The sequence below is a fragment of the Lynx rufus genome, unplaced genomic scaffold (assembly GCF_022079265.1).
Source record: "Lynx rufus isolate CCGP_SWC_20201006 ecotype Redwood Valley unplaced genomic scaffold, mLynRuf1.p SCAF_2, whole genome shotgun sequence".
NCBI classification, from domain to species: domain Eukaryota; kingdom Metazoa; phylum Chordata; class Mammalia; order Carnivora; family Felidae; genus Lynx; species Lynx rufus.
The window spans coordinates 171206778-171225304 of NW_025814834.1; the positions used below are offsets into that span (position 1 = coordinate 171206778).

Here is an 18527-nt window from a genome sequence, read left to right on the forward strand (position 1 = left end):
CATCACACAGGCTAACATTGTATTGGCCAAGACAAATCATATGACAGAACACAAAAGCAAGAAGTTAGGATATATACTTGGCGTCTTTATTCAGAGGAATTCCAGTGTCAGGTAGCAGTGAGGGGGGTAAAGGAAGAGTGAAGAATTGGGGCTATTAAGTGCAATCTATCACTGTCTGAGATACGGGAATTCTGGCTCAGCCAGGATTAGGTCTTCCTTGCTCATTTTTGTGTCCTGTTTATTAGCATACTTTCTGGTAAATAGGTGAAGGGGTAATATCATTGTGTTTGGATTATTGTTTATGGAAGACTGACATTTTAGAGAACAAAAACAAAGCTCTTTGAAAGAAACCCACAAATAGATGAAGAAAAACGTGGGTTACAATAAGGTAATGATAACAAAATAAGCTTAATTTAATTTAATTTTCTATTGAGGTGTGACATAATTACAGAAAATACACAAAAGTCATAAATACATGATTTAATGAATTATCCCCAAATAAATGCATTATGTTACCACCCACCCATGTTAAGAAACAAAATGTTACCAGAATCCCAGAAACTGCCCATGTACCATTCACCGCTCCTTTTTTTTTTCCCTCAAAATTTTTGCTTGTTTTTGAACACTATGTTAATAGGATCCAACATTATATATATTTTGTGACTTGCTGCATGATTGTGTGATTATACTGCTGTATGCAACAGTTTTAAATTCATTTACATTGCTGGAACTCCTGGGTGGCTCAGTTGGTTAAGCGTCCGACTTCAGCTCAGGTAATGATCTCAAAGTTCATGGGTTTGAACCCCATGTCAGGCTCTGTGCTGACAGCTTGGAGACTGCAGCCTGCTTCAGATTCTGTATCTCCTTCTGTCTCTGTCTCTCCCGTGCTCATGCTCTGTCTGTCTCTCTCAGAAATAAATAAACATTAAAAGATAATAAAAATAAAATTCATTTACATTGTTGTTTAGTATTGTATGAATATATCATAATTCATTTTACTGATGATAGACATTTTGGTTAATTTTGTGGTTTTTATCAGAAATTCTGTAAATATTTGCATTCCATGAGGATAGACATATGCATACATTTGTATTTAGTTTATTCTTGGGAGTAGAATTGCTAAGTCACAGAATATTTGTATGTCAGATTTGGTAGATGCTATCAAATAAATGTTTTCAGTCTCTGTGATAGTTGCATTCCCACCAGCAGTGAATAAGAGTTTCAGCTAGTCATACTTGATATTTATCAGTTTTTTTAAAATTTGAAGTATAAAATATGTACAATGAGATATTTACAAATCTGGAGTAAACAGCTTGGTGAATTCTTCCATGTGTATTTGCCTGTGTAATCACTCTTGAGCTCAAGTCATAGAATATTTCCATTGCATTATTACTCTGGAGGGTTCTTGTGTTTCTCTTTCTAGTGACTACCCCTGCCCTTCTAGATAACTAGTATTCTAACTTCTGTCACCATTGTTAGCTTTTCTTCTTCTTGAAGTTCATATGAAAGGAATCATAACAATGAGTCTTCTGTGCCTGGCTTCTTTCACTCAATATAATGACTGTGAGAGTCCTCCATAGGAGGAGAGCCACCCAGGTGCCCCTAGAGCCTTTTTTGGTTCCACTGGTCTATTTGTCTTTTCTTGGTACCACTACTATACTGTTTTCATTATTGTAGCTTTATAATAAGTGGTGTATTTTTTTTCCAGCTTGACTTTTTACATTTTTGTGTAAATTTTTACTTGTCAGTCTCTTCAACCCCTCAGTATAGGTATGCTCTCTTTCTCTCAAGAAATAATGTACTGAGATGTTGACTGGCATTGCATTAAATATATAGATCAATTTGAGAAAGTTGACATCTTTAAACTATTGTTTTTCAGTCAATGAACATGATATATTCCTTCATGTTTTTAGGTCTTTTCCTCTCATATATTCTTGGTGATTTGATATTTTTGATTATATTATAAATGGTATCACTTAACATTTTTCATTTTAAATTATATACAAAATTTCATTTGTCACTGGTATATAGAAATTGTTTTCTTTGTAAGCTTTGTTTACAATTAGCAATATGCACAGGGTGTCCATCTTTATTAATTTTTACATGCTGAACTTATGTACATCTAGATCAAGATGTAGAATATTAGCAAATGGCCTTCTTTGTGCCCTTTCCTACTATACTGACTTTTACCGTATCTTGGCCTCTTTTGAAACTTCATAGGAAAGGAATCGTATAGTATAAATTCTTGTCTCTGGTATTCTAAAGAATTATGTTAAGATTCATCTAGGCTTTTTGTGTGTAGCAGTAGTTGTTTTTAATCCTATATAATATTCTGTTATATGAATATATCACTGTTTTTCCATTCTCATTGTTGGACATTGGGTTTATTTCTACAACCGGTTTCCCTACATGGATATTCCAATTTTTACTCTTTTCAACAGTTTTTGAGAATATCAGCTGCTCCATTTCCTTCTTAACACTTGCTATCATCAGATTTTATTGTATTTGACATTTAAATTTTATTAATTTTGTTTTATATTCTGGTTTGTAATTTATTTCTGATATGTTTGTTATGTTATATCAATTTTTTTAAGAGTTTATTTATTTATTTTTTTTCAACGTTTATTTATTTTTGGGACAGAGAGAGACAGAGCATGAACGGGGGAGGGGCAGAGAGAGAGGGAGACACAGAATCGGAAACAGGCTCCAGGCTCCGAGCCATCAGCCCAGAGCCTGACGCGGGGCTCGAACTCCCGGACCGCGAGATCGTGACCTGGCTGAAGTCGGACGCTTAACCGACTGCGCCACCCAGGCGCCCCAAGAGTTTATTTTTAAGTAATATCCACATCCACTATGGGGCTTGAACACACAACCCCAGGTCCAAGAGTTCCATGCTCCACTGACCTAGGCAATCAAGCGCCCCTCAATTTTAGTCTATATTCTGTGATGACTAAGAATGTTGAGTGATTTATTGGCTGTTTGGATATTCTGTTTTATAAAGTACTTATTCAAATAGCTCATTTTTAACTTGTTTGTAAGTGATTTTTAATATAAAAAACATGAATTTTAAGTGTATGTAGGATACATATGTTTCACGTGAACAAATATATACACTTGTGTAATCCTATCCATTTTATTGGATTATTTTTATTTTATTTTATTTGTAAGAGTTTTTTGTCCTCCACTTGCTAATTTGAAGTATCAACTTTATATGTGCTAAATTCCTACAAGGAATTATCACAATTCCTACAAATCAGGTATGCTTGATTTGGTTTCTGGACTTTCACCCTATTTTATTTACGTTTCTTTTCTTTTTGAAAATATTAAGTTATATAGGGTTAATGTGAGACATTAAATTAGAAGTGGAGAAAAAAATTAGAAGTAGAAACTGTTGCATTGGTCACTCAATACTGTTTTGTGAGTTTTTTTTTTACTTTTTTATTTTATTTATTTATTTATTTATTTATTTTTTAGTGTTTACTTACCTATGTTGAGAGAGAATGTGTGCACAAGCAAGGCAGGGGCAGAGACAGAGAAAGAATCCCAAGTAGGCTCCACACTGTCAGTGCAGAGCCTAAAGTAGGGCTTAATCTCACAAACTGTGAGATCATGACCTAAGCCGAAATCAAGAGTTGGACACTCAACCAATTGAGCAATTTTTAAAAAATTGTTAATTCTGTACATTGATATTATATTAGATGACTTTATCTCCTCTTATCAGATTTTGCCAACCACCAGTTTGCTCTCTTTCTATGAATTTGACCTCATATACTTCATATGAATGGAATCATAGAGTATTTGGTTTTTGTTTTTGTGTGTGACTGGCTTATTTTACTTAGTATAATGTCTTCAAGGTTCATCAAGGTTGTAGCTTGTTTTAGGATTTCTCCCTTTTAAAGGCTGAATAATACTCCATTGTATAATATTTAATATATATATGTTTGTCCACTCATCTCTTTTTTTTTCAGTTTGTCATAACCTATTTACCTAACTTTATTTTTTTATTATTTTTTTAAATATGAAATTTATTGTCAAATTGGTTTCCATACAACACCCAGTGCTCATCCCAAAAAGTGCCCTCCTCAGTGCCCATCACCCACTTTCCCTTCCCTCCCACCCCCCATCAACACTCAGTTTATTATCAGTATTTAAGAGTCTCTTATGGTTTGCCTCCTTCCCTCTCTGTAACTCCCCACCCCCCTTTTCCTCCGCCCTGGTCTTCCGTTGAGTTTCTCAGGATCCACATATGAGTGAAAACATATGGTATCTGTCTTTCTCTGTATTACCTATTTCACTTAGCATAACACTCTCCAGTTCCATCCACGTTGCTACAAAAGGCCAGATTTCACTCTCATTGCCAAGTAGCATTCCATTGTGTATATAAACCACAATTTCTTTATCCATTCATCAGCTGATGGACATTTAGGCTCTTTCCATAATTTGGCTATTGTTGAAAGTGCTGCTTATAAACATTGGGGTACAAGTGCCCCTATGCCTCAGCACTCCTGTATCCCTTGGGTAAATTCCTAGCAGTGCTATTGCTGGATTATAAGGTAGATCTATTTTTAATTTTTTGAGGAACCTCCACACTGTTTTCCAGAACGGCTGCACCAGTACGCATTCCCACCAACAGTGCAAGAGGGTTCCCGTTTCTCCACATCCTCTCCAGCATCTATAGTCTCCTGATTTGTTCATTTGAGCTACTCTGACTGGCGTGAGGTGATATCTGAGTGTGGTTTTGATTTGTATTTGCCTGATGAGGAGTGATGTTGAGCATCTTTTCGTGTGTCTGTTAGCCATCTGGACGTCTTCTTTGGAAAAGTGTCTATTCATGTTTTCTGCCCATTTCTTCACTGGATTATTTGTTTTTCGGGTCCACACATCTCTTGATAGACATTTGGGTCGCTTCTGCCTTTTGGCTTTGTGAATAGTGCTGCTATGAACATGAGTGTACAAATAATGGTTTACATTTTGCTTTTGATTCTATTGGATATATACTTAAAAATAGATTTTCTGTATTGTGTGGTAATTCTATTTTTAATTTTTTGAGGACCCTCTGTATAGTTTTCCATAATGGATGTACCATTTTCATAATCACCAATAGTGCACATGAGTTCCAGTTTTTCTGTATCCTTGCCAATGCTTGTTATTTTTTGTTTTATTGATTGTAGCCATCTTGATGGCTATCAAGTGACAATCTCATTGTATTTTGATTTGCATTTACCTTATGATTAGTTGTGTAGAGGATCTTTTCATATCCTGTTAGCCATTTTTGTATCTTCTTTGGAAAAATGTCTATTCAAGTCCTTTGCCATTTAAAAATCAGATTAAAGTAAAACCTTGGATTGTAATTTGTTCTGTGAGTGTTCCGCAAGACAAACATTTCTAATAAATTTTAACTTGATAAATGAGCAATGTCTTGCAATATGAGTTGTACATGATGCTGAACGTCACATGATCACAGCTGAGCCAGTGGTTCTTGAAATTTGCTTTGATATCTGAGTGCTTTGGATTACAAGCATATTTCCAGAACAAATTATGCTTGCAAACCAAGGCTTACTGTATTTATTTTGTTGTTGAGTTGTAGAACTTAAAAAAATTATTCTGGATATTAACTCCTTATTAGATACATTATTTGTATATATTTTTTTATTTGTTGCCTTTTCACCCTGATTATGTCTGTGATGCACAAAGTTTTAATGTGGCCCAATTTCTGTATTTTGCTTTTGTTACCTGTATTTTTCTGCATCAAATCCAAGAAAACATTGCCATATCCAGTGTCATGAAGATTTTTTTCTGTTAAGAGTTATATAATTTTAGGTCCACATTTAGGTCTTTGATCCATTTTGTGTTAATTTTTGTATATGATAGAGAGTAAAGACTTTATTCTTTTGCATTTGTATATATGATTTAATAAAAAAATTTTTTTTTATTTTTTTGAATGTTTCTATTTATTTTTGAGACAGAGAGAGACAGAGCATGAGCAGGGGAGGGGCAGAAAGAGAGGGGGACACAGAATCTGAAACAGGCTCCAGGCTCTGAGCTGTCAGCACAGAGCCCGACGTGGGCTTGAACTCACGGACCGCGAGATCATGACCTGAGCTGAAGTCGGATGCTTAACCGACTGAGCCACCCAGGCACCCCCAAGAAAAATTTTTTTTAATGTTTATTTTTGAAAGAGAGAGAGAGTCAGAGCACGAGTAGGGGAGGGACAGAGAGAGAGGGAGACATGGAATCTGATGCAGGCTCCAGGTTCTGAGCTGTCAGCGCAGAGCCTAATGCGCAGCTTGAAGTCATGAGCCATGAGACCTTAACCTGAACCGGAGTCAGACACTTAACCGACTGAGCCACCCAGGTGCCCCATGGATACATGGTCTTTTAAACACCATTAATTCTTTTGCATTTGGGTATATGGTTTTTTAAACACCATTTGTTGAAAAGACTGTCCTTTCCCCATTGAATGGCCTTGGCAGTCTTGTTAAAAATCATTTAGCCTGGGGCTCCTGGGTGGCTCAGTTGGTTAAGCATCCAACTCTTGATTTCACCTCAGGTCATGATCTCATGGTCGTGAGATTGAGCCCCTCATTGGGCTCCACACTGAGCATGGACCTGCTTAAGATTTTCTCTCTCTTTCTCTGGTGGCCCCTACCCTATGCACACTGACTCTCTCTCTCAAAATAACTAAATAAATATTAACAAAATATTATTTAACCACATATATGAGGGTTTATTTCTGGACTGTATTCTGTTCCATTCATCTATATGTATGTCTTTATGCCAGTATCATATATATATTTTTTATTACTGTAGCTTTGTATTGTTTTGAAGTCTGGAAGTATGAGAATTACAACTCTGTTCCTTTTTTAAAGGTTTATTTTGATTGTTCAGGGTTCTTTGAAATTTCACATGAATGTTATGGTGAATTTTATTATGTCTACAAAAAAAATCTTTGAGATTTTCATAGGAATTGCATTAAATCTGTAGATTGCTTTGCATAGAATTGGCCTCTTAAGATCAATTTAGTCTTCCAGTTCATGACTATAGGATATCTTTCCATTTGTTTGTGTCTTCTTTAATTTTTTTTTTTTGTTTTTACCAATGTTCTATGGTTTTCAGATTATATATCATTCACCCTTTTGGTTAAGTTAATTTCTCAGTATATGTTTCCTTGCTATCTAGAAGAAGAGTGCTTTGATGAAACTTTTGTAAGCTGAAATTTTATAAAGTGACAAAGCAATTAACATTAATTTATATGGAAAAATATTTGAATGTTCTTAGACCCAAAAAATAACTCTCTCAGTCTTTCATGATGCCTTTGGACATATCTTGCCAACAGATGCACAAAATAAATTGAGATAAAGGACAGATGCTCGTAGACACAGTGCAGAACTATGGTGGTTTGATGCTGAGATACTGAGTTGTAATTCCCAGGGAAGGAGCTTGGCAGTGCCACTGTTGTTGCCCCGGGTGTGTGCTGCCTGTATTTGCAAAGCATGTGCTGAATGTTATTTTTACTTTCCCCTTTTTTTGTAAAAGTGAAAATCCTCTTCAGATTTCTTTCAGTTAGCAAAAACAGGTAGTAATGTAGGTCTTTGTAAGATCAAAGTAGCATAATGTTAGCTTTCTAAAAGTGGGGAATACCTTTATTTTTTTTCTTTTTGATATTATTGTAAGTGAAATTGTGTTTTTAATTTTCTTACAGATTTTTCATTATTAGTATTTAGAAATATAATTGATTTTTGCATATTGATTTTGTATCTGCAACTATGCTGAATTTATTTATTAGTTCTAACCATTGTGTGTGTGTGTGTGTGTGTGTGTGTGTGTACTATAAAGGTTTTCTGAACAAAAGGTCATGTCTGCAAACACATAATTTTACTCTTTCCTTTCAAATTTGGACTCATTTTTTTTTCTTTTTCTTGCCTTATTGCTTTGGCTCAGACTTCCAGTACTTTTTTGAATAGAATTGGTAAAAGTGAGCATCCTTATCTTGTTCCTAATGTTAGAGGAAAAACTTCCAGCCTTTCACCATTGAATATGATGTTAGCTGTGGTGTTTTCACATATGGTCTTTATTATGTTGAGGTAGTTTTCTTGTATTCTTAGTTTGTTGAATGTTCCTAGCATGAAAGGGTGCTGAATTTTGCCCAGTTATTTTTCTGTATCAATTGAGATGATCATGTGTTTTTTTTTTTTCCTGTCATTCTGTTATTGTGGTGTATTACCTTGATTGATTTTTTTTTATGTTAAACCATCCTCACATTCCAGTCTGATTACTTTTTTTTTTTAAGCTTAATTAGTCTTTACTGTTTTATTTTTTGACAGTTAGAAAAAGTCCTACAGCAAGGTGACATCGGAGAGTGTGCAGAACCATATATGATTTTTAAAGAAGCAGATGCCACAAAGGTAGAGTATCATGCCTCTCATTTTTCCCACCTGTATAGTCATATAGTCCCTCCCAATGCTCCCCCAGTCCCTGAACCCAACACTAAATAACCTCTCATTTCCCAAGTTATTATTTGGGAGAATTATGAAGCATATTAAAGAATTTAACTACTAGTTCATTATTTTTTATTGGACTACCTGCTTTCTTACTTTCTTCTTTTTTTGTCACTTAGCTTTTTTCATATGCTGTGTTATTCTTTAAAATCTCCCTTACCCCCAAACTAAGTGACTCCTGACTTTTTTTTCCTTGGAGAGAACTAAGTTAATTTCATTTCATTCCTAAGTATTAAAATTTTCAAAAATAGTGATTTTTCATAAAATAGTGATATTGGTAATAAAAGGTTTTTTTTAAAGTTCATTTATTTTGAGAGAGAGAGTGAGAAAGCACTTGCACATGAGCGTGGGAGGGGCAGAGAGAGAGAGGGAGAAAGAGAATCCCAAGCAGATTCTGAGCTGTCAGCCTGGAACCTGATGCAGGGCTTGATCCTATGAACCATAAGATCATGACCTGAGCTGAAATCATGAGTCAGAAGCTTACCCGAATGAGCTGCCCAGGTGCCCCATATAGTATAATTTTTTATAGTAAGATAGCAGTACTCTGGGGCTTTGTCTAGCTGCTGATAATTAAGGAATGCCACTGATAATTAAGGAATATGGTAAAAACAGAAAATACTATCTCCCTTTTGCTATCAGATGACTAATTTTTAGAATTTGGGTACACCTATAAAGCAAAAGCAATTGATATAAAGTTGGTACCAAATTTCAGATACCCTGAGTTAGCTACAAGAATAACAGATGATTGAATACATGATTTAATAGTTGAAACATCCAGGAGTATGCTTGAGGAATACTCGATAAGTTACCAAAATCTAGAATATGTTTTGTTTTCTATTTTTGTGAAATTTGGAACAGTAACTGAGCCTTTTCTGCTGATATAGGTAGAACTGAGTACATGATACTCTTCTCTGATCTCTGGCTTGCTGGTTGAAATTAGGGTTCAAGTATTCTATAACCTTTCCCCGGGTTGTCATTTTTTAAATTTGGTGTTGTGTGGAGCTCATAATTACAATAGCAGCTTATTACATGCCTACATAAGCTGATAGAATCAAGTATACTTGATATCTAGGCTTTTAAAGCAATCACCTATTTTGGAGGTATAATATATATAGCAATAAACAGCGCTAACATTTAGTTATCTGTCCATCTTATCCCAGGCCTGACTCTCAAGGTAGGGCTCTATTGTTAGTGTATATATACCTTGACAACATCCTGTATGGAAAGAGTATGTAAGATATTTGGTGTAGATTTTTACTTTTGGACCATTAGTTGGCTATTGCAGGTTACCTTAGTGTTTGTTTCAGGGATAGCCTAAAAGTTGGGCCAGCTTCAGGATGTCTTCCAGATAGGCACATACTGTTTGGACCATCAGTCTGTTTCTAAGGTTTAGTCTTTTTGCAGTATTTTTTTTTGTTTGCTTCTTTTATTACAGTTCTGGTCTTACATGTTGTTAGCCTATTTGTACCCCCAATCCCACTTTACCTCACTCCTTCTCTTGCCATAAGTTAAGGATTATTTCAAAATGGCTCAACTGCTCCCATCTTTTTAGAGTAGTACAATTTAGTAAGTTTAACCTAGAATATTTTGTAGGTAGCAGTTGCTGACTTGAACATGGTTATGTTTCTTTTCATAAAATAGTACTTGTAATACATACACATGTTTGACACTTGCTCTACGTTCTTTCCTACCAAAATGAGATAATCACAAAAATAAATTTGAAAGACTTACTCTACACATACATTTATAGAATGGGTTAAAATTATTCAGTGGTTAAGATAATACAGTGTTAATTGATCTCTGAAAGGTATAGATTATTCTTTCATCTTTGTTGAGAATTGAGAATTCCTAAGCTTTCTTTTTATATACAATGGAGTAGTCTTTGATTCATTTCTTTCGAGCATAATCATATAATGTATTAAGTTTTGTTTTGCAGAATAAGGAAAAATTGGAGAAGCTGAAAAGTCAAGCTGATCAGTTTTGTCAAAGACTTGGGAAATATCGCATGCCTTTTGCGTGGACTGCAATCCATTTAATGAATATTGTTAGCAGTGCGGGGAGTTTGGAAAGAGATTCTACAGAGGTGGAAATAAGCACTGGAGGTAAGAGTGTTTTATATAAAATATTTCTAAATGTTTAATTTTTCTTTTTTTTATATAGGCTTGTTTTATTTATAGACTTTACAGTGTTGTGAGGCATAAAAGGGTTTTCTTTTTTTCCTTTTTTTCCCCACAGCTTTATTGAGATGCAATTCCTATACTATACAATTCACCCATTTAAAGTGTATAATTTATTGTTTTTTTTTTTGATATATTCACAAGGTTCTGCAACCATCACCACAGTCTTAATTTTGGAACACTTTTGTATTCATTAGTAACCCTCCATTCTCCCCCAATCCACAAACCCAATCCTAAACAACCTCTGATCTCCTTATAAGGTCTGTATAGATTTGCCTATGCTGGACATTTCATATCAATAGAATTATACAATATACAGTCTTTTGTGACAAGCTTCTTTCCCTTAGTATAATGTTTTATTTTTTTATTATTATTTTTTAATGTTTTATTTATTTTTGAGAGAGAGAGAGAGAGACAGAGTGCGAGTGGGGGAGGGGCAGAGAGAGGGAGACACAGAATCTAAAGCATACTCTAGGCTCTGAGCCATCAACACAGAACCCGACATGGGGCTCAAACCCATGAACCAGGAGATCATGACCTGAGCCAAAGTTGGACACTTAACTAAGTGCCCCAGGCGCCCCTCACTTAGCATAATGTTTTAAAAGTTCATCCATGTTGTAGCATGTATCACTATTTAATTTCTTTTTATTGCCAAATAATAGTCCATTGTGTGGATATACCACATTTTATTTATCCATTCATCAGTTGATGGACCTTTGAGTCGTTTAAACTTTTTGTTTAGTATGAATAATGCTGCAGTTAATGTTCAGGAACAAGCTTTTGTATGGGCATGTTTTCATTTTTTTGGACATATACTAGAAATTGTTGGATCTTAGTGACAATTCTATATTTCACCTTTTGAAGAACTATCAGGTTGTTTTCCAGTGTTGCTGCACCATTTAAAATTCTTCTAGTAGTGTGTGAAGGTTACAATTTCTCCATATCTTTGCGAACACTTTTATTATTTGGCCCTTTGATTACAGCCATCCTAGTGTAGGCAAAGAGGTTTGTCATTGTGGTTTAGGATTTGCTTTTCCTTGATATTTAATGATCTTGAGTATAATTTTATGTGCACTGGTTATGTGTATACTTTCTTTGAAGAAATATGTAGTCATGTCTTTTGCTCATTTTTTTAATGTCTTTTTTGTTTTTGTTTTATCTAGTGGATGCTCATTTTTTATGTGGCTTTTTAATATTCTTTTTTTTGAAGTTTATTAAAAAATTTTTTTTTAACATTCATTTATTTTTGAGAGAGAGAGAGGCAAAGTGTGAGCAGGGGAGAGGCAGAGAGAGAAGGAGACACAGAATCTGAAGCAGGCTTCAGGCTCTGAGCTGTCAGCATAGAGCCTGATGTGGGGCTCACACTCACAAACCATGAGATCATGACCTGACTGAGCCACCCAAACACCCCTAAGTTTATTTATTTTGAGAGAGAGAGAGAGAGAGAGAGAGAGAGCGCGCGCACGCATGCGCAAGCTGGGGAAGATCAGAGAGAGAATCCCAAGCAGTCTCTATGCTGTCATTACAGAGTCCCATGAGGGGCTTGAACTCATGCACTGTGAGAACATGCCCTGAGCCAAAATCAGGAGTCAGATGCATAAGTGACTGAGCCACTCAGGTGTCCCGCTTTTTTATACTCTTGTCTTTGAATTTAAGAGTTCTTTATGTATTCTGGATACAAATCTTTTATCTTTTTTTCTTATTATTTTTTTCTTATTATTTTTAATTTACATTAAAAATATAAATTAAGTTAGTTAACATATAGTGCAATAATGATTTCAAGAATAGAATTTAGTGATTTATCACTTACATATAACACCCAGTGCTCATCTCAGCAAGTGTTCTCCTTAATGCCCCTTGCCCAACAAATCTTTTATCTAATACAGGATTTGCAAATATTTTCTCCCAGTCTGTGGGTTTTTTTTTTTCCTCTTTTAATGCTGGTGTTTGTAGCATAGAAATTAAAAAAAATTTTTTTTTTCACGTTTGTTTATTTTTGAGAGATAGAGACAGAGCATGAACAGGGGAGAGGCAGAGAGAGAAGGAGACACAGAATCCAAAGCAGCCTCCAGCTGCTGAGCCGTCAGCACAGGGCCCGATGCAGGGCTCAAATCCATGGGACCGTGAGATCATGACCTGAGCTGAAGTCAGACACTCAACTGACTGAGCCACCCTGGTGCCCCTGTAGCATAGAAATTTTAAATTCATTTTCTCTGTTCTTTTGTTGCTTGTGCTTTTGGAGTCCTATCTAAGAAAGCATTACCTAACTCAAGATCAGAAAGATCTGTTTGTATGTTTTTGTCTAAGAGGTCTATAGGTATAGCTCTTACATTTAGGTATAATCCATTTTGGGTTACTTTTTTTTTTACATGGTGAGAGGTAGGGGTCCAATATTATTCTTTTATTGTAGCTATTGAGTTGTCCCAACACCTATTTGCTAGGAAGACTATTCTTTCTCCAGCAAATGGTCTTGTCATTCTTGTTGGAAATTAGTTCACGGGACATCTGGGTGGCTCAGTTGGTTAAGCATTTGACTTTGGCTCAGTTCATGGTCTCACTGTTTGTGAGTTCAAGCCTCGTGTAGGGCTCTGTGCTGACAGCTGAGATCCGGTAGCCTGCTTCAGATTCTGTGTCTCCCTCTCTCTCTGCCCGTCCCCGGTTGGCTCTCTGTCTCTCTTTTAAAAATAAATAAATATTTAAAAAGAAAGAAAGAAAGAAAGAAAGAAAGAAAGAAAGAAAGAAAGAAAGAAAGAAAGAAAGAAAGAAAGAAAGAAAATTGGTTTATGATAGATGTATGGGTTTAATTTTGGACTCAATTCTATTCCATTGATTTATATGCTAAGCCCATGGTAGTACTATTCTGTGTTCATTTTTTTGGCTTTGCAGTAAGTTTTGAAATTGGGAAGAGTGGTCCTCCAACTCTACAACTTTATTATCTTATTTACAGATTTGTGTGTGTGTGTGCCTATTTTGGGCCCTTGTAGTTTTATTTTTGAGAGAGACAGAGACAGAGCGCAAGCAGGGGAGGGGCAGAGAGAGAGGGAGACACAGAATCCAAAGCAGGCTCCAGGCTCTGAGCTGTCAGCACAGAGCCCAACGTGGGCCTCAACCCATGAATCTTGAGATCTGCTTAACCGACTGAGCCACCCAGGCGCCCTTGGGCCCTTGTAGTTTAATATGTAGTTTAGAATCAGCTGTAAATTTCTGCACAAAGGTAGCTGGAATTTTGATAGACATTACATTAAATCTATAAATCATTTTGGGGAGTGTTGCCCTCTTAACAATATTAAATCTCCCAATCCATGGAATGTTTTTCCATATATTGAGATCTTAACATTTTTTTCAATGTTTTATAGTTTTCAGTGTACAAGTCTTTGCCTTTCTCCTGTTAAATGCATACCCAATTGTTTTATTGTTTTTATGATATTTTTAATGGAATTGTTTTCTTAATTTCAGTTTTAGAATGTTCATTTCTTGTGTATATAATATTGACTTGAGTATTGATTATGTGCTTTGAAACCATTTGAACATGTTTATTAATTGCAGTGTTTTTTTTTTCCTCTTTTGGATCCTTTAACATTTTCTATATACAAGATATTGCCCTCTGCAAATAATAGAAGGTTTACTGTTTCTTTTTCAATCTGGATGACTTCTTTTTCTTTTCTAACAATCTTAACTAGAACCTTCTATACTATATTAAATAGAAGTGGCAGGAGTGTTCCTGCCCTTGGGGGTCAATGCATTCAGTTCCTGACCTTGGGGGGGAGATGCATTCAGTCTTTTATAATCAAGTATGATGTCTACTGTAGGTTTTTCATAAATGTAGTTTAGTAGATTGATGAAATTCCCATCCATTCCTAACTCTTTGAGTATTTTTATCATCAAAAGATGTTGGATTTTGTCAAATGCATTTTTTGCTTTTGAATTGACTTGTATGGTGTTTGTCCTGTATTCTTTTAGTAGGGTGTATTGCATTAATAGACTGGATTTTAGAGGTTAAACTAATCTTACATTTCTCGGAGAATTCCTACTTGGTCATGGCATATAATTTTTTTGTAGATGTTAGAATATGTTTCCCAATATTTTGTTTAGTATTTTTCTTCTATATTCATAAGGGATATTGGTCTGTAGTTTTTCTTTCTTGTGAAATAAATCTCTGTCTGGTTTTGGTATCAGAGTAACACTGGCCTCAGAATGAGTTGTGAATTATTCCTTTTTTTTATAAATTTTATTTTGGAGGAGTTTGTGAAGGATTGGTATTTGTTTTTTTTTAAAAATCGGAAGAATTCACTAGTGAAGCCATCTTGGCTTGGTCTTTTTGTGATAAGTTTTTTCATTACTAATTAGATCTTTCTGCTTGTTTTAGATCTTTTCATATTTTCTGTTTCATCTTAAATCAGTTTCAGTACTGTGTTTCTAGAAATTTGTTCATTTTGTATAAATTGTCTAATTTTTGACCTATAGTTATTCAAAATATTGTAATATAATTCCTTTTCTAAGAGCTGTAGTGACGTCTACTCATTCATTCCTGATGTTAGTAATTTGAGATGTTGTATTTTTTAACCGCCCACTTAGCAAAGTTTTTAAAATTTACTTTTTGAAGAACCAGTTTTTGGCTTCATTCTTATGTTTGTAGTTTCTATTTCTTTTATTGTCATCCAGCTGTTGTCTTTGAGTCCTTTCTCGTGCTTGCTTTGGGTTTAGTTTTCTCTTTTTCTACTTTATAAAAATGAAAGGTTAAGTTACTTATTTGAGAACTTTTCTTTTTTATTTATAGTCATTTATGGCTATAAATTTTCCTCTGAGTGCGGGTTTAATGATATGCCATATGTTTTGGGATATTGTGTTTTCATTTTCATGTATCTTAAGTATTTTCTAATTTTCTTTGTTATTTCCTTTAACCCACTGGTTTTTCGAGAATCGAGAGTATGTTTAACTTCCACATGTTTATGAATTTCCCATATACTTTTCTGTTACTGATTTATAATTTAATTTCACTGTTCTTGGGAAACATTTTATATGATTTCAGTCCTTTTGAATTTATTTTATTTTGTTTTATAGCTTAATCTATGTTGGAGAATGCCCTGTGTGTGCTAGAGAAGAACACATATTCTACTTTTGCTTAGTGACATGTATTAGTTTGTTTATGGTTTTAAGTCTTCAGTTTCCTTGTTGATCTGTAGCATAGTTGTTCAGTTGTTGTTGTTGTTTTCCAGTTGGTTTTGAATAATAAGGGTATCTTGCAAGGACTTTGAATGAATGTTATCTTAAAATGCTGTTTCAAATTCAAGTGCTAAGACTGAGGGACCATTAGATGGTAACTAAAATTTTCATTGTGTGAATATTTCCTATTAAATGCATAGTTTCTCTGTAGCTGCATGTTATAGCTCATCTTTGGTCATGTGCATAGTCTGTGTGGTAGAAACTTATTTTCCACTGGAGAAGTTTTAAAAGAACCAGGAGATTTAGGTATGGTGCTTCCTTACCGATCTCTCCAGAAATGAAATTCTTTACTACAATCAATATGTCGGGTAGATAATTTTCAACTTGAATGAATTTTTTTCCTGTGTTTGGAAAGCTGCTTTTAAAACAATTTAAATATTATGAAAATGAATACCAGACTTTTCTTTTCCCTTGGTAGAACGAAAAGGGTCTTGGTCAGAGAGGAGGAATTCTAGCATTGTTGGCAGACGATCACTCGAAAGGACAACAAGTGGAGATGATGCTTGTAACTTGACCAGCTTTCGACCTGCTACTCTCACAGTGACGAATTTTTTTAAGCAGGTATTGTTCTGTCATGTAGGAATTCTATGGGGATATTTGTACATAATATTATTTTGGTTTCAGAAAAATTAGAATTGTACATTTTTGCATGTAGTACATGTACATGTAATAATTGTGATTTCTAGAAATTAAAAAAAAAGTTTTAAGAGCAAAAAGTATAAGAATAAAATAATATTGTATCTGCTGTTGTATAATTATATTTAACTGTTAGCACTAATAATGCATCAACATCAATCCTCCACATTTATATCCTATTTCTTAAATGTAATGTTTTAACTTTTAAACATTTATGGTTTATGAATTTTCTTAGTCATTGAGTGGTTGTATCTCTCTTCCCTACCCAAGTTTTATTTTGGTTGAAGCTACCACATCTATAGTATATGGAATAGGACTTTCAGGCCTTACTAGTATATTTTTCTGCTAAAATGTAGTCAACATTATTTGTTTAGGTGAGTTTATAGGTCCAAGAAGTTCTTGATAAAAGACACTTTATTCTTTGCAAATATATTCTCTGTGCTTCAAATTATGAATCAAACCAGTAGTTTTCAAATGCTGATCATGATCTGTTAACAGTAATGGAAATTTAATAGGTAATACCCAGCTTAAAACAAATGAACAAATTCAGGAGAATAGAAAAATAATAGTGCATTGCACATAGTGAAGTTAAATATTGGTTCAGTGAGCTTTTTTCCTCTTGCTTTTTGTATGAGTGCATACATGTATGCATGTACATACTGGATTTTGATATAAAATGGATTGGTACCATGTCTATATTTTGGAACAGATGACTGGGAAATGCTAAGTATTCTTTTAGAATTCCTTCATTTGAGGTCTTATTCTTAATAAGAGGAGGAAATCCTGGCCTATAATATCTAATAACTTGAAAGAGGACAAGGATTTAGGAAAGGATGTGCCATGGATTGAAAGACAGCAATCTGCTTGAAGCTCCTTTCACAGTTTGATATCAATAGCATTTATAGACAGCTGCTCGGTGAGATTCATATGGAGAGTAAAGCAGGTGAGAAGTGTCTGAAGTGGTGAGGGTCTTTTTATTATGGACAGTAGTATGAGGAAGAGTCTAGAAAAGGTCACAGTGTTAAGCTGGATGAAGTGATAGGCCAAATAAAGCTATGGACAGTAGATTTACCTGATACAGTGACACAGCCTTGCAGCTATGCCATTTTTTTCTCTTTCTATTTCCTTAACTGCTGCATCACTTCTGCACTATTTCTATAGCTCTTTTTCCATTTCTTCAGCCTACTTTATTATTGAACTGGTATTGTAACCTTAAATCAACAAGTCATTCATCTACCCACCTACCTATTGATCCAACAAATAGTTTTTGAATGTTCAGCATGTACTGAATATTAATCCACTTACCTACCTATTGATTTAGCAAATATATTTTGAGCATTCACCATGTAGTGGACACTGTGTTGGAGACTGGTAACTAGAAACTAGCGCAAAGTGATCGTGAAAACTTAAAATGAATGATTGTTGGAAATATCAGCAATGGAGAGCATTTATATTTGACTTTGTATGGTCTATTTGTTAAAAATTATTAGCATCTATAATTCTTATAAGTATTTTTAAATAGCTAGGATACTGTGCATTAGGCAAATGCAAATTAAGGAAAAAGCAGACATTACAATTTTAGTAAAGTAGAATTCATGGTACGAATTTCTCCTAAATGAGATACAGAAGGCAGTTCTTTTAAATTGATGAGAGATTACTATCTGTGATTGGGATATAGTAATTAGGAGTGCTTCTGTACAGATTTGAAGTTGTTAAGCAAAATTATTAAAAATACATAGAGATATAAAAACAAAATTAAGCCCACACATTAGTTTCAGGAACATGTTTTATTTGTTGATGAGTATATATAAGTTGGAGTACATAGTGGTAAAATATGCTGTGTGGAAGTGGAGGGTGTCAGCTAGGCTCATTCACATTTGGAAATTGAGACTGACTTTTGGTAGGAAGACTGAAATGACTCAGACGTCTTCCATGTGTCTCAACTTCTCTTCTCATCCTGTAGCAGGCTGGCTTGGTCATGTTCTCATAGCAG

General features: G+C 34.7%; 1 protein-coding gene across 1 annotated transcript in view; it reads left to right on the top strand.

Moving 5' to 3' along the window:
* DOCK7 (dedicator of cytokinesis 7) overlaps window positions 1-18527 on the top strand; it is a 225709-nt gene that overhangs the window by 52913 nt on the left and 154269 nt on the right. Inside the window, exons 10-12 of the mRNA XM_047085104.1 lie at window positions 8325-8405; window positions 10435-10600; window positions 16317-16459. Coding sequence (XP_046941060.1) covers window positions 8325-8405; window positions 10435-10600; window positions 16317-16459 — 390 coding nt within the window. The remainder of the gene's footprint in view (window positions 1-8324; window positions 8406-10434; window positions 10601-16316; window positions 16460-18527) is intronic.